General features: G+C 41.4%; 1 protein-coding gene across 1 annotated transcript in view; it reads right to left on the minus strand.

Moving 5' to 3' along the window:
• ADGRF1 (adhesion G protein-coupled receptor F1) overlaps positions 1 to 16,522 on the minus strand; it is a 56,436-nt gene that overhangs the window by 11,279 nt on the left and 28,635 nt on the right. Inside the window, 9 exon segments of the mRNA XM_059076595.2 lie at positions 3,417 to 3,475; positions 4,508 to 4,563; positions 4,566 to 4,607; positions 6,570 to 6,743; positions 7,705 to 7,854; positions 9,754 to 9,811; positions 11,909 to 11,931; positions 11,934 to 12,036; positions 13,755 to 13,832. Of these exon segments, the coding sequence (XP_058932578.2) occupies positions 3,417 to 3,475; positions 4,508 to 4,563; positions 4,566 to 4,607; positions 6,570 to 6,743; positions 7,705 to 7,854; positions 9,754 to 9,811; positions 11,909 to 11,931; positions 11,934 to 12,036; positions 13,755 to 13,784 (695 nt within the window). The 5' untranslated portion in view covers positions 13,785 to 13,832.

Consider the following 16,522-nt stretch of genomic DNA (forward strand, 5'->3'; position numbering starts at 1 on the left):
CGTGGAAAGAAAAATGAGATTCCTTCATTCAGTCACTCAAGGCTTATTCTGTGTGGGGATGGCATCAGGTCCGTGAGAATAGATCAAACAGATTTGGTCTTTGCCTTCTTGGAGCTTACATGCCAGTGGAGAAGGCAAGGCAAATAAGAAACAAATAACCACCAAATATATATATATATATATATATATATAAAATCATAATTATGAATATATATATATAATTCCAAATTTTGTTAAGTGTTATGAGAGACAAGTTCAGGGATAGAGTTACAGATGTAGAAAACAAACTTATGGTTACCAGAGGGTAAGGTGGGGGGTAAGAGGGATAAATTGGGAGATTGGGCTGGACATATACACGCTACTGTATATAAAATAGATAATTAATAAGGACCTACTGTACAGCACAGGGAACTCTACTTAATACTTTGTAATGGCATATATGGGGAAAGAATCTAAAAAAGGGTGGATATATGTATATGTATAACTGATTCACTTTGCTGTACACCTGAAACTAAGACAACATTGTAAATCAACAACACACCAATAAAACTTTTAAAATAAAATAAAGTTTTCTTCATGTAGATCTTAAAAAATATATATATATATCAAGTAGACGTGAGGCCCACTTTAAATAAGACTGGTCAGGGAAGGCTTCTCTGTGCAGAGGGTCTTTGAAGCAGAGACCTGAAGGATGAAAAGAAACAGCCAGTGATGCAAAGAGAATTGGTACAGCATGGCCAGCACCTGAGAAGGGCTGGAGGCAAGAAAATGCCTGTGAGTCTGATAAACTTCAAGGCTAACGTGACTAAAATTCAATGAGCAAGTGAGAGATGGATAGGAGACGACCCTCAGGAGGTACCCAGGAGCCAGATGGAACAGGGCCTTTGAGTCTGAATTTCACCTTTTATTAAAAGGTTTTATTCTTTTTGAAAAGGCATGGCATGATCAGATTTATAATTTAAGATCATCACTCTGGCTGCTGTGTAGAAAATAGGTGAAGGGAGGAAGCAGAGAAGCAGGAAAACTAGTTAGGAAGGAGAGGGTGGTGCCCTGAACTGACTGAGTAGCAATGTGTGTGGGGAGAATTGAACTGGTCAGTTTCAGATTGTATTTGAAGATAGAGCCAGAAGACTTGCTAATGGAGCAGGTTTTGGGTGTGGAAGAAAGAAACCAGGCGAGAACGACCCCAAGGAATTGAAAAACAAATTGTAGTATATTCATACAATGGACTATTACTGGGCAATAAAAAGGAAGGAATCACTGATACACAAAAAGCCAAGGATAAGTAAGTCTGAAAGGCCTTAGGCTGAGTGAAAGAAGCCAGGCAGACAAAAAAACTATACACTAGATGCTTGCATTTAGGTAAAGTTCTAGCATAAGCAAAACCAGCCTATGGTGATAGAAATAAGATCAGTGGTTATTTCTGGTAGGGAGGTAGGAATGTGCATGGAGATTGGCTGGAAAGGGGCACAAGGGAACTTTGGGGATAATGGAAATGGTCTGTCTTGATAGGAGGTGGTATGTATTAGTATTTGTCAAAGCTAATAAAGCTGTACAATTAAGATTTGAGCATATCACTGTATGTAAATTATACTTCAATAATTAAGTATGATTTATTATAAAATAAATTAAGACAGGATAGCTCTTAGATTTGGGTCTGTGCAATTAGAAGAACAGCATCTCTGGAAATGAGATGGGGAAGACAGTGGGAGAAGGAGATGAAAGCTTATGACGGTGGGGGGAGTTGGAGGACTCCCATTTTGGACAGGTTACATTTGACATGCCTACTAGAAAATCACCTGGAGATGTTAATAGGCATTGGGTATTGGAGTCCAGAGTTTAGGGGAGAGGCTGACGTCAAGTAATAAATTTAGAACCCATCTGTATACAGATGGTATTTGAAGTTATGAAAGCAAGTGAGATAACATGGATTAATTTAATCCTGCAACTCCATGAGGGTTAGGGTTAGGGTTAGGGTTATTCTCATTTTATAGATAAGAGAACTGAGTCCTAAAGAAGTTGGGTCAAGTCATTAATTATTAATTGATGGATATGAACCTCTGGCTCTCTAAAGCTCAAATTCTTAATCACTACATTGAACTAACATTGAACTACATTGAACTCACACTAAATAAACCCAAATACCCTTTTATGCTGTGATGATCACAATGTCTTTTCATTGATACGGACCTCCTATAGTGTTTGAAAAGTATTTTTCTATTATTTCATTTTATGTAATGAGGTTAAATCAAATTCCACAGGTATTAACAGTCCTGTTTGACAGATAAATAAATTGAGACTGTGAGAGACTAAGATTTACTTTAGATCATGTATGTAAAGAGTAAAACCAAAATAGTTGTATTTTATAGACTTATGTCTACTTTTACTGTGATTTTGTCTACAAATTATTGGAGACAGTTTGTAAGATATATATATATATGAATATAAATTAGAAATATAAATAGAAAACCAGGACCAAGGAACAGAAACATGTGAATATTGAATACAAAACTGTTGATCGAGTTTCAATGCTGTCTATGAATTCAATGACGGCAAAGTCAAAAACAGAAGTTAGATTAATTATATAGACCTTGATATAAGAAAAAAGAAGCAGTGCTTTTCCTAGCACTGAATTTTAAAGAATATTATACATGTGAGCCTTTTTATAGGTACATGAGAGGGCTTAAAGGATAATGTCCAGGACAGTATATTTATAGCAAAAGTTACTGAAAATTTCCTATAGCTATTCTTTACCTGTGAGAAAAGTATTTAAGAAGTTAAGGTCTCTGACCTCTAAGTCACTTCCTCTATGAAGCAGACTATAAATAGCTGGTAATCAATACACACACGGGTAACTAACCAAATAACTTTTGAATTAAAGTATAAACAAAAGGCTAATTTACTAAATATCTCTTTATTTGCTGTAGACAATGACTCCTGGGCTTTGAACTATGGTGCATACATGATATCTACACAAAAATATAATATTTTACCCAAGGAGCCCCGTCTGGCCCCCAGTTATACAACGTCACACCCTCTGTGTTAATGGAAGGGGAAAACCCATCCCTCCGCAATCCACAACCCTTGTCACCACCACTCGCCCCTTCCCATGCATGCACACCACGTCCTCCTGCTTCCTTCCAAGCCATGAGGGTTTCCAATTCTAGTTTCTGATCCATAACTTCGAGAATGCCATTTAATATTTATATTCGCAAAGGCATTTAAATGAGAACGTAGGCTTTCTTCTTAAGATTTTTTTAAGGCACCACAGACTTTTGTCCAGTTTTAGCAAGAAGCCTACTTCAAAAAGCAGTTGACTTATTTTCTGTCAAGGTCACTTGGAAACAGCATGAGGCATCCTGCAGGACGGGTGCATGATTCCAGGGATATCCTTCTAAGACCATTGTATTACTTACCTAAACTGGGTGACTCGAACTGACTCAAAACCTTGGATACTTTTGTATGCTTCTTTAAGCTTTACAAAGAGAGCAAAGAGCAATATGTTGATCTTTGTCCCCACACAAGAAGGACATTTGAGCAAAAAATGGTCGCAGACAATAAATAACCAACGGAAGCACCAAGAAAAGGAAAGAGATATGGCGAGAGGTAGCTGCATGTTATAGAAATACATTTAAAATGATAGCAGAGAATGTACACACACACGCCTGCGCACACACATATAATTTAATTTTGAGGTTGCTAATAAAGAATGTAGAACCAACTGCTTAGACTAGAGGATGGGTCAGGTGCCAGATAATGTAATAAATTCACCCAAAATCTATTTTCTCCTTCCCCTAAATAAGCCATTGATTTCAATAGATGCTTAAACCGAATCTACCTGCGAAGTGTCTGTGCATGTCTTCAGTTAGAACCACATCTAAATCACCGTCCTAGGTAGAGGTAGTTTTATGTGACTTCATTATGAAGTCCAAAATTTTGGTCAGTAACCCTCTTTAGCCTCTAACAAGAGAAGCTTCTTTAAGGAACAAATCCCACATGTTAACAATTGAGCTTAGATCATGAAAACTTTCTTTTGACAAATAAAAATCAGAAAATAATCAAGAAGGCTTGATTCACTTATCTTGTTATGAGAATAAGGTGTAACTTTGTGGCAGAAGACTTGCAAAGAATGAAGATAATGGGAACTTTTATTCTCAAAATAGTGACATTATCTGCAGCCACAGATTCAATATCTGACCTGAGAATAAAGATCCTTAGTACTTGAAAAGAAAAGAAAAAAGAAAATAATCAAGATGGCTTGGTTTAATATTACCCTAACAAATGAGCAAAACTAAACACTAAAGAAATGGGAAGAAGTCAATTGCTTAATGCTCCTGAAAGAAAATGTTCAAAGTCCATCACTTGTGGGCAGAGTGATTAACTGCTATGTAATAACTCATTGAAAATGAATAATTAAGAATATGTGTTAAATAAATATGTTGAATTGGAAACATCTGAACTTATGTTTAGGCAACGATTTCTTTTGTAGTAAGTAGAAGGTGCTTACTTGAATTTCAATTCCAGTGGTATATTTGGAGTTTATAGCAGAAGATACATCCAAAGGTCTTCTGTAAATCTTTCATTAATTTTGAAAGTACCCCAAACCTCTATGGAAAATAAAAAGAAATTTACAGAGATAAAAATTACTCACTTGATATATTGTATCTTAAAATTACAGAAGTCTAATTCAGTCCATCTATTTGACAGTGGTAGTTCAACTCCTTTTTTTCTTCTTTTTTTTTGTGAATTTCTTTTTATGATGAATATCCTCCTAAAGTAATATAGGAAGCATCCATAAAACCGGAATTTTCTTTTGTGGATTTGGAAAATAATGGGAAAGTGCGATAATCAAGATGACCTTATAAGCAGGTAAATGAGTAGCCACTCACATGTGGTTATAAAAGGCAGTCACTTATCCCAGTCTAGGCCCTGAGCTTAAATGTTGTCCCTATTTAAAAATTAAAAAAAAAAAAAAAAATCACTACTTGCTAACTCCAACTTACTCCTTGCTTACCCATCACTGGTGCTTTTCTCCTCTGGGATAGGTTATTCCCCACCTCTGGATGGACAAATCCTGTGTATCTTTCATTCAGGACTTAGTTAAATGTGCCTCTTTAGCAAGACCTTCCCTGGGCCCCAGATGAAAAGAGTCTCCCTCTCCTTTAAATTCTTAAAGTACTTTATCCATAGCTCCCTTCCAGCCTCTTCACCTACACATCTATCTGTGAACACACCTCATGTATGTATGTCCCCACTCTACTTTGGGAAGCTCCTTGTGAGTGTAATCCCTGTCTGATCCATCTTTGTATCCCCCAAAGATGGATCAGACTTGGACCACTTTTCAAAGTGTAGGCTTTCATCAAAATTTGTTGAAGAGATCACATTGTCTTCTTTCATGTGTTAACAGCCTGGCCTCCCCAAGTAGCTTGCTAATTGATCAACAGCAAGAGAAATGCCTCATGGTGACCTCCCAGAATTTGCCCCAGATCTGGGTATAAAGATGGTGTTTAATAAATACGTGTTACTTGGGGCAGAAAGGATTAGGAGTCTGGGATTAGCAGATGCAAACTATTATATATAGGATGGATAATCAATAAGTCCTACTGCATAGCACGGGGAACTGTATTTGATATCCTTTGATAAGCCATAATGGAAAAGAATATGAAAAAGAATAGATAGATAGATAGATGTATATAAAACTGAGTCACTTTTCTGTACAGCAGAAATTAAACACAACATTGTAAATCAACTATACTTCAATCAAATTTTTAAAATAAATAAATAAATAAGTGTTACCTTAACCCGAACTGCTGTGGTTCTGGGAAAGGGACCCAGGGAGACCCAGGAAAGCTGGGCTATTTCAGGTCCTCCTTCACTCTTTGCTCCACTCTACCAAAATCTGGAGCTTCGAGATAACTGGACTGGTCTCTGGGGACGTTTCTTAAAGTCCTTCAAGCTGTTGGAGCCCACATATTCCAGCTCACCCCACCATCCACTGAACATCAACCTGAGTCAGCAGTAGCTCCCTCAGCGTCCACCGCTTCCTAAACCAGACTTTCAACTTTTGTTTGGTTTTGACAATTCATTCAACACACATATTTGTTGGCAATTTACAGAATTTCTTTCAATATAATCACTAGGTAACCCTCCCTGCTTGCACACCTCTAAATTTTTATTTTCTGGAAATTGATGCTGGCCAAAGAAGTAAACAGAAGGTGGGAAGAAAAACGTTATTGCCTCAAGCTGTTCCCCTACTTGGAATTTCAGGGAATCTCCCTAACTCTCAGAAGAATCGTAGAATTGTCGAGGTGAGCTGGATGTACCTCCAGGCTGAACTGGAGTCCAAATATCAGCTTGCATTTCTGAATTTTCTGCACTTACGAAGCTCTCTCTGTGTCCAGCCAAGCCTAGCAGGGTACGTCATCACTGCCCTTCCAACTCCCTGTACACACTGGCTCTTCTCTGGGAGGCAAAGAGAAACACTGGGGCACAGACCCAGTGGTCCTTCTCTCTCTGTCACATGTGGAGGTGGGAGGGGCCCCAGCTCCCCTCTTGGTATCCTTACACACTTGTTCTCTCACAGAAATGGACACTCTGGGTGAGGTTGTTGAGATGACAATCACAGCTCTGGAGAGATCCCTCCGTGTGAAGGCAGCATTTCTGGGGATCAAGGCACGAGGGAGGAAACCAGGAGTAGCCGTCGTCACAGGCACAGCGCAGGACCCCGTTCTGGATGCCACAGTCTGCACAAAAAACAGAGCTTGGTCTCATTGGACCTGGTTAATAAATTGGCTATGGCTGAGTTCTCACCTTTGGTTCTGATATAGAATCTGAACCAAAAGCTGGAGATATTTCTCTCCAAAAGCTATAAGGATGAAAACAAGATGGAAACAAGTATGGTTTAAGGTTAAGGAAACGTCCCACTCAATAGATACTGAGGTTGGATCAGAAACCCAGCTAACGTAACAATCAAATGCTTGGGGCTAGCATCCAAAAGAAGGATGTGTGTCCAGTCAGTAACACTTACATGGAGAAAGAAGCAGAAGAGGATGTGTCGACCTGAGAATTATTTAAAGGGTTCTAGAAGGTATTTGTCCACTGTCTTATCGGAGGCTCCCATCCACCTAGCATCACTCTCCCAGAGTCCCTGTTAGCAATATGGCAAAAGCAGAGAGACCTTTTTGTTGAGAGTCATGATGAAAAATTTTATTAACCAATCCTGTATGCTTGTATTGGACCTAAAACTCCCACTAAAAAACCTTTCCTTTTCAATAGACCAAAAAAAAAAGGGGGGCAAAATCACCACATACGATTGTGAAAATATGCACGATGGTGTGCAGTAAATGGTTCTCAAACGTGATCATACATCAGAATCTTCTGGGAGGGGTCTCATCCCAAAGTTTATGATTCAGTAAGTCTGGAATGGAGCCAGGGATTTGCATTTCTTGTAAGTTCCCTGATGCTCCTGCTACTGTCGGTCTGGGTGCCACACTCTGAGAACCCTTACTTTAGATAAATCATTTAACTTCTCCTAACCTCATTGTGGTGGTCACTAGTGCTGTTGGCCAGATGTTTTTTACAATCATTTATTCTTTTCAGACACAGATTTTGGGGGGATGATTGATTCCCCAGCATGACCTAACCTCTCCCGACTCACACACCACCTTCCCCATTTCTACTCCCAGTTACTAGAGACTGACTCACATGTGGTGGCTTTTGCTCTGATCATCTTCACTGGCCCAGGTAAAAAACAAGGGCAAGGCTCCAAAAGCTTCAGAAAGTTCTTCACGTCTCTTTTCTCCTTGGAATCTCGATAGGCTAGCTGAAGCAGCAGCTCGTATTCCTGGACTGGACCTAGAGAGAAAGAGAGACAGTCAAAGGCATCTTTTCTCAGGCTGGGAGGGAGATACTGCAGAGCAAGTGACCTCAGAGCACTTGTCAGATTCAGCCTGAGGGTCACGGACATGGCTTGGTCACTTGCATTCATCCAGACATGAAGCATCCCAAGCAAAGCATCAGACAGTCCACAGGTGCCTAAGACACCTCTCTCCTCTGACTTCGGCCAGGCCAGCTGCTCTGTGCTCTCTGACCCACGCCAGCGTCGCCCTCCTGACTTAACATACTTCTCAGGTCACATCCAGAGTCAAGTTTCAGGGTCAAGACTGAAGGGAGAAGAGGTGAGAAAGTCCTGGTCACTCTCCCCTCCTCCTCCCCTAGCTCTGGTCTCCTGGACATATCTGTGATATAAAACCCCCAGTCCCCTCTTTCCTCTCCAAAGAACCCTTCCTTCTCCTGTACAAATGTTCCACTAATTAGCTGAGTTTGATACTGAGATGAAATGCACGAGTAAAACCAAACCAAACCTTCCTTGAGCCTTGATGCACCCTCACCTCCACCTTATCGTTTCTGAGCAGTACCTTTTGTTTCCCTAAGAAAAGACCATTAGGTGTTTGGGGCTGGGAGAGAAGAGGAATCCCACCCAGAATTCACTTAGGCGCATTCACATGAAACTCTGTATGAAGTTCCATGGGGGTCTCAAGATCCTCCCAAGGTCCTCTGTGGACCCCAGGTTCAGAATGTGAAGGGCCTCAGAGAAATAGAGGCAAAAGGTGAACAACCTTTTTTCCTGGGTCTCATTTTGTTATCGTCGGCAGTGAAACCTCTTAGAATCCCTTAGATCTCTCAGGACGGGACCATGCTTTCTACAGGCACAGGTGAGATGGGGAGCTTCTATGAGACTATCTCATTTCTTAAGGGTCCGGGGGAGCTGGGAGATTTATAGGGAAGAAAAGCAGCTGGATCAATCCCTAGGCTTCTCAGAAGGAAATCCAGAAGCTGCAGCATGTCCCAGGACATTTACGGGAGACTCCTGCCTGCTGTAGTTGCCACCAACTCACCCCTCCCCGCATCTCCTTAAGGCCGGAAACTCTGTCCCGGCCTTGGGAATTACTCCAAGGGATGTAAGCTAAGGGGATATCCACTCCCGTGGCCCAAGCAGGTGGGGAAGCAGGGAAAGATGAAAGGCTCTGGTTCTGGAGCCAGACTGTCTGGGCATTGAATCCTGCCCGACCTACGCACCAGCCTTGTCAGTCCTCACTAGCTGTAACATAAAGATGGCGATTGTACCTAACTCTGAGGATCTTTGTGAAGATTTAATTCATCTAACACACTTAGAATAGCGCCTGGCACTGGTAACAGTTCAATGCATACTTGTGCTTTTACCTTCCCGTGGCATTCCAAGTTGAAATTCTGGTTTCATTTTCCCAAAGAACTGTAGCCTTGCTACAATGGGGCAAGGTCTATGGCCCTATTAGCACATTGTTGGATGGCAGATTCGTGGCACCGTAAAAAGGCTTTTGAGGACTGACCCAGGAATCTAACCACCATCTGTGTGTACCATTGTTTCCCTGAGGAAATATATACAATGCTTGAAACATCAGACCCGCAAATCAAATTTCAGACCACAACTCACTCCTAGACTGAAGTCTGTGCCATTCATTACATTATTGGGATCAAGATGAAGAAGGAAAGAAAGAGTACGGAGCAGCTACTGGCTGGTTATGGGACAGGATACTATGCCTTTATTATATTATTTCATCCTCACAAGGAATTATTATAATTATCGTTTTACAGATTTGAGGTATTTAACGATGTGCCAAAGATCATAAAACCCATCAGAAGCACTCCTGGGATTTGAACCCTGTTCTCTGGGCTCCAGTGTGTGCTGTACCATGCTATCTGAGGGAGTCTCACCTAGAGGCTTTTTCTTATTCAAAATGAGTTCTTGCTTTGTTTTGATGCCATCATCACTCTGTTAAGAGGAAAAGAAAAAAAAAAAAAGAAGAATTACAGCAAGGCTTGGTCATATTGTATTTCATAAGGCCTTGTTGGATTTCCCAGATAAATTGAAATCATGGATCTAAAATGCAAGCCAGGGATGGTGGGGGAGGGGGGCAGAAAAGGACATCGCTGAGGCACCTTTTGAACACAAACCTGAAGGAAGCAGGAAAGTGAGGATCCCTGAGAAAGAACTTCCCAGGAGGAGGGAAGAGCAAGTGCAAAGGCCCTGGGATAAGAATATGCCTGGCATGTGAAGGCCAGAGTAGCTAAGTGGAGTCGGGGAGGCGGGGCAGGAAGTGACGTCAGAGAGTATCTCTGGGGAGGCAGGTCCTGTAGATCCTTCTGGGCTGTGGCAAGGGCTTAGCTTTTGCCTGAGTGGGATGGGAGCCCACTGGAGAGTTCTGAACAGAGGAAAGATGTGCTCTGCTCCACTTTTTAGAAGGCTCAATCCTGCAGCCATTTTGGGAATAGACAAGCACTGAAGCAATGAGAGCATTTCAGGAGCTATCGAAACAATATAGGTGAGAGATGATGAAGGTGTGGATCAGGATGGTAGCCATGGAGTTGGTGAGAAGTGTTTGGAGTCTGGATATATTTTAAAGAGAAAACCAGAAAAAAAGATCTAATGGTTTAGACATGGATTATGAGAAGTGTCAAACGTAATAATAAGTTTTCTGCCTAAGCAGCTGGAGAGACAGTGATACCACTTGCTGAGATGGGCAAGGAGGAGCAGGTTTGGTGAGAAAAAACTGAGAGTTTAATTTTGGACATACTACCAAGTAGGTAGTAGAGAGGTGAGTGTGGAGTTCGGGGGACAGGTGTGAGGAGGAGACACAGATTTTGGAGTCATTGGCATGCAGAGAACATTAAAACCGTGACCCCAGATGAAAGCATCAAGAAAGTGAGTAGAGTGTGGAGAAAAAGGAACCCTTCTACACTGTTGCTGGGAATGTAAATTGGTGCAGCCACTATGGAGAGCAATAAGAGGTTCCTTAAAAAAACTAAAAATAGTGTTGCCATATCATCCTGCAATCCCACTCCTGGGCATATATCAAGAGAAAACTCTAATCTGAAAAGATACATACACCCCAATGTTCACAGCAGCACTATGTACAACAGCCAAGACATGGAAGCTAACTAAGTGTCCATTGACAGATGAATGGATAAAGAAGACGTGGCATAGATGTGGAATATTACTCAGGTATATAAAAGAATGAAATAATGCCATTTGCAGCAACATGGATGGACCTAGAGATTATCATACTAAGGGAAGTGTGTCAGAAAGAGAAGGACAAATATCATATGATATCACTTATATGGGGAATCTAAAACAATGATACAAACGAACTTACAAAACAGAAACAGACTCACAGACTTAGAGAATGGACTTATGGTCACCAGAGGGGACAGGGGCGGTGGGGGGAGGGATAAATTAGGAGTTTGGGATTAACAGATACACACTACTATGTATAAAACAGGTAAACAACAAGGACCTACTGTACAGCACAGGGAACTCTACTCAAAGTCTTATAATAACCTATAATGGAAAGGAATCTGAAAAAGAATATATATATGTATACATATATATATGTATAACTGAATCACTTTGCTGTACACCTGAAGCTAACACAACACTGTAAATTAACTATGTAAACTAAACTAAAATATGTAAATCATTACTTCAATTTGAAAAAAGGTTATTGGGAAAAAAAAAAAGAAAGTGAATATAGGTAGGGAAGAGGCCAAGGACTGCTAATGTCCATCTATATGCTTTTTCTCCATCAAAGAGGCCATAGGAGAGGATGTGCTGAGTTTGAAAAGATCTCCAGTATGGCTTAGTCCAAGATCCTGGTTTTTGCAGTCAGGTCATCTAAGCTCCAAGAGATGAAGTGACTCATCCAAGGCCACACAGCTAATGCTGGTAATGTTGAGACAAGAACCCAGCACTTCTGATGCCAAGTCTATGAAATTTTGTCATTGCAGTTGCATAGAGAGTGACAGACGCTCAAAGTGCCAGAAGGACAGAGGGGAGATGGTAGAGAAGAAAACGGGACATACACAAACTCACCCCCAGGAAGCCATTCCAGCCCTGGTGATCATGAGGAAGGAGAAGAGCCAGAGCGTAGGAACTCTCATCTTCCCCCCGCCCCTCCTGGTTCTGGACAGGACATGAACAGCTGGAGCCACAGTCTGTGACTAGACGTGTGCGCCATGCAAGGCTGAGGCACAAAAACAAGTCATTCAAGACAAAATTTTTAAATGCACACAGGGGTAAAGCCTAGCTGGGCTCATCAGAAGCCCTGAGCATTTGGTTATTTTTTTCCACCGGACACAACATCACTTCCACTCCCACTGCAGAACTAGTGAATTTTTCTTTTTACAAACCTACTAGAAAATTTCTCCAGAACTCTCTTCTAAGTTTAAGTTTGATCTAAGTGATCAAATTTGACTCAACACAGGCTATTTTAAAACCATGGCTTGCTTAACTTTGCAGCTGGGTGCATTTAACATCCAACCTTTTATATTTCACTGAGGTTTTCTTTTCATCTCAGTAAAGACAAGCATTCAAATAACCAAGGACCCTAGAACCATTAATATAAAGGTAGACTCTGAGTATTTCAGCATAAAAATAACAGTGAACCAATCCAGCAAACTTCCTTCTTCATAGTTCATGTAATTAGCAACCAACTGTGCTCAAGTTCATGGGTGTCTTAGAATAATTTAGACAAAACTCAGCCCATAGTCATGGTCACAAGATTTAATCATTTACACACAGGTTATTTGGTGGCAATGAAAAAAATTACAAGTTAGAACTGTTCTGTCCAATGTAGTAGCCACTAGCCACATGTGACAGTCTAATTTTAATTAGAATAAATTTAATTTTAATTAGAACAAAATGAAATGAAAAACTCAGTTTCTCAGTCATACTAGCCACATTTCAAGTGCTCAATAAACACATGTGGCTAGTGGTTACCATGTTAGGCGGTGTAGACACAGAACACTTCCATCATTGCCAAAAGTTTTATCGGGCATGGAATATTATTCAGTCTTGAAAAGAAAAAATTCTGTCACGTACTATGAACATGGATGAACCTTAAGGGCATTATGTTAAATGCCATAAGCCAATTACAAAATGGCAAGTACTACATGATTCCACTTATATGAGGAGCTAAAGAAGTCAGACTCATAGAAATAGACAGAAGAATGCGGTTGCCAGGGGCTGGGAGGAGGGGGTAGAGGGGAGTTATCATTCAGTGGGTATAGAGTTTCAATTTTGCCAAAAGGAAAAGTTCTAGAAATCTGTGTCACAACAGTGTGAATATGTTTAACACTGCTGAACTTTACACTTAAAAATGGCTAAGATGGGGCTTCCCTGGTGGCGCACTGGTTGGGAGCCCGCCTGCCGATGCAGCGGGACGTGGGTTCGTGCCCCGGTCCGGGAGGATCCCACATGCCGCGGAGCGCCTGGGCCCGTGAGCCATGGCCGCTGGGCCTGCGCGTCCGGGGCCTGTGCTCCGCGGAGGGAGGGGCCACGGCGGTGGGAGGCCCGCGTACCACAAAAAAAAAAAAAAAAAAAAAAAAAATGGCTACGATGGTACATTTTATGTTGTGTGGAGTTTTGTTAACAAAATTTTTAAAAAAGTTTTATCGGCCAGTATTGACAGAACATGAAGGACTACTTCTCTGTGACCCTTCTTCATAGTTGATGTTAGCAATAAATTGTCCTCAAGTTCATGGCTATCTCAGAATAATTTAGACAAAAGTCCGTAGTCATGGTCATAAAATTCCCTTTCTCTTTACATCTCCATAGGAAAAGATGAAGAGCTATGATTCCCGAGCTCAGTAACCCACCACTGGAAGCAGTGCCTGGGTTCAGCAGCACAGAAGTCCAGGGTTGGTTCTCCAGCCCTTACCTTGCTTCCTGGGTGCACTTTAAACTTCATACATTTCCTGCCATCCCAAGAGTGCGGCCTCAGGCTTTGCTCTCTGACCTATTAGAAAAGAGAACAGGTGGGGAAGGATGGAGGGAGAGGTGGGGGTTAGCAGATGTAAGCTTTTATATATAGAATGGATAACAACAAGGTCCTACTGTAGAGCACAGGGGACTGTATTCGATGTCCTGGGATAAACCATAATGGAAAAGAATATTTTTAAAAAGAATGTATATATACATATAACTGAATCACTTTGCTATACAGCAGAAATTAATACAACATTGTAAATCAACTATACTTCAACTTAAAAAAATATTGATTTAAAAAAAAAGAAAAGAGAAAAGGCATTAGAGACAGGGTAACGACTCCCACGGATGTGGCCTACATGTCAGCAGAGATTCTTTCTAGGGCTTTCTAGGGCAGCATGAAAAATAAACCATGAGACACATACCCGTTTTGTATTTGCCTTCTCCCCTTAGTGAATGGTCCTCACATGCTCCCATCCACCTGCCTGCCAAGACTCCCCCTAAATCGACTGCTTTAACTTTCTTTGGGCAGCTGTCCAGTCTCCAGATCATTCTTCCCCATCTTGCTTCCCAAAACCTGCTCTGAGTCCTATTTGCTCTGGTCTGTGCTTCCTGCTTTCCAAAAGTGATGGATGTTTGTCTCTGGAGTGGTGTTTTTCAAATATTTTTGACCCCATAGAAAGAAACATATTTTATAACATGAGGATATAGATACACACACATAATAAAATGTGTATATATCTGTATTATGTTTATATATACACTCACATATAATGAAAATTTTATATATATGTAATATAGCTGAACAGCTTTGTGAAATAGAACTTCTTTTTCTGTGCCCTTTGGATATTTTCTATTTGTTTTTATTTATATATTTGTTTGTTTGTTTATTTATTGGTGAATTGCCACGTCCTGCTAAATTTATTTCCCAGTACCTTCCTGGAGTGCAGCCACATTGCAGACGGAGCTTGTGCTCTTTCCAGCCCCTTTCCCAATTTTCTTCCACTTCCAGGGACAATTTTTAACACGATCTACCCTCTCTCTTGTGCCAGGGCCTGCTTCCAAACGGGAGGCCTGGCCCTCACATGGCTCTTTCTCTCCATCTCTCTCTGAAAAGTCTCTTTCTCGCATGTGGCATTCAGGCCTGAGGCTGCAAACCCAATGTGAGGAGGCCTGGGTGACAGCTCCAAGCGTTGTGAGGAAACTCTCTCATCCTCTCAGCCGGTTTATTGTCTCTTCTTCCCACACTGGAGGGTGGAGACTGGGCTGTCTCCTTGGACTGGCTAGAAATGGTAAACTGGAACTTATAATCAGGGTTTCAGACCAGTGATTCCCAGTCACTGGTCTATAGGCCAGTCATGAACAGGCGGACTGTGAAAAAGGAGAAGAAGCTGGGAAGGAGACAAGGAAACACTTAAGGGCTCATCTGAAAATAATGGTGCCCCTATCCCACAGGAAGCCTACTAAATCTTATGCAGATCGGGCACAGCCCTGTGCGTTATTAAAGCTTCCCAAGTGAGGCTTTGAGAGCTGTTATTCTAGACTGCTTCTAGGAGAGGGAAAAAGAGTTCTGCCCTGAGGCTAATACTGTGATTTGAATTCTCCTTTGGGGTTTGGGACCAAACATCAAATTTATCAAAATGTTTTCTTTGCTTCCTTGGTGCACTCAGCCCCCTCTAGGGTAGGGTTGGAGGACTGACATTCAGATAAATAACAAATAATTTTTTAGTGTAAGTAACAATTTAAGTGTAACAATATTTTGGACACTATTCATTGTCCAGAATTACAGCTGTTTTTCTGAAATTCAAATTTAACTGGGCTGTATTTGACAACTAATCGAAAGGAGGAAAATCGTTATCTCCAGGTCCATGGGTCAAAACAGGCTCTGTGGCTAGCCTGCAAAGGCTTCAGGGCCTGGAGTTTATCAACGAGACTCCTTTTGACATTTTTTTAGGCTTTCTATGCCTCGGTTTGCTCATCTATAAGATGGGGGAAGTCCTATCTAATTCAGAGGTTCTTCGGAGAATTGAATGAGTAATTGAATATAGAGGACTCAGAACAATGCCTGACAGGTGGTGAGCCTCAATGATTGATAGCTGCTAATATTAGTACAACTAGCATTTCAGTCTCACCACCAGTTTTTGTAGTTACTTGTTGGATTGTGTCAGAATTTGACTTCAATCTGAGTCAAATTAACTGATCAAATAAAAGGTGCTCCTGGGTTGATGGCCAGCTTGGAGGTAGTAAAAATACATTTTTACAGTAACTCAGTTATCTGACTGTAAAGAGGGTCAAGAAATATTGTGTGTGTGTGTGCGTGTGTGTTGAGGAGGTGTAATCTTAAATCCAACTTAACTTTGCCTTCACTAGAGGCAAACCCCATGCTATTTTCAGCACATCCCTTCTAAGCTGGAAGGGTCCTGATTATTATTATTATTTTTTTCTGTACGCGGGCCTCTCACTGCTGTGGCCTCTCCCATTGCGGAGCACAGGCTCCGGACGTGCAGGCTCAGCGGCCACGGCTCACGGGCCCAGCCGCTCCACGGCATGTGGGATCCTCCCGGACCGGGGCACGAACCCGTATCCCCTGCATCGGCAGGCGGACTCTCAACCATTGCGCCACCAGGGAAGCCCGGGTCCTGATTATTTAAAAAAAAATGATCAGAATCCATGTTCCCTTGCCATAGACGAGAAGCTGTTTTTGTCATCAGAGTGTGTGTG

This window comes from Kogia breviceps, chromosome 10 (assembly GCF_026419965.1).
Source record: "Kogia breviceps isolate mKogBre1 chromosome 10, mKogBre1 haplotype 1, whole genome shotgun sequence".
Taxonomy (NCBI): domain Eukaryota; kingdom Metazoa; phylum Chordata; class Mammalia; order Artiodactyla; family Physeteridae; genus Kogia; species Kogia breviceps.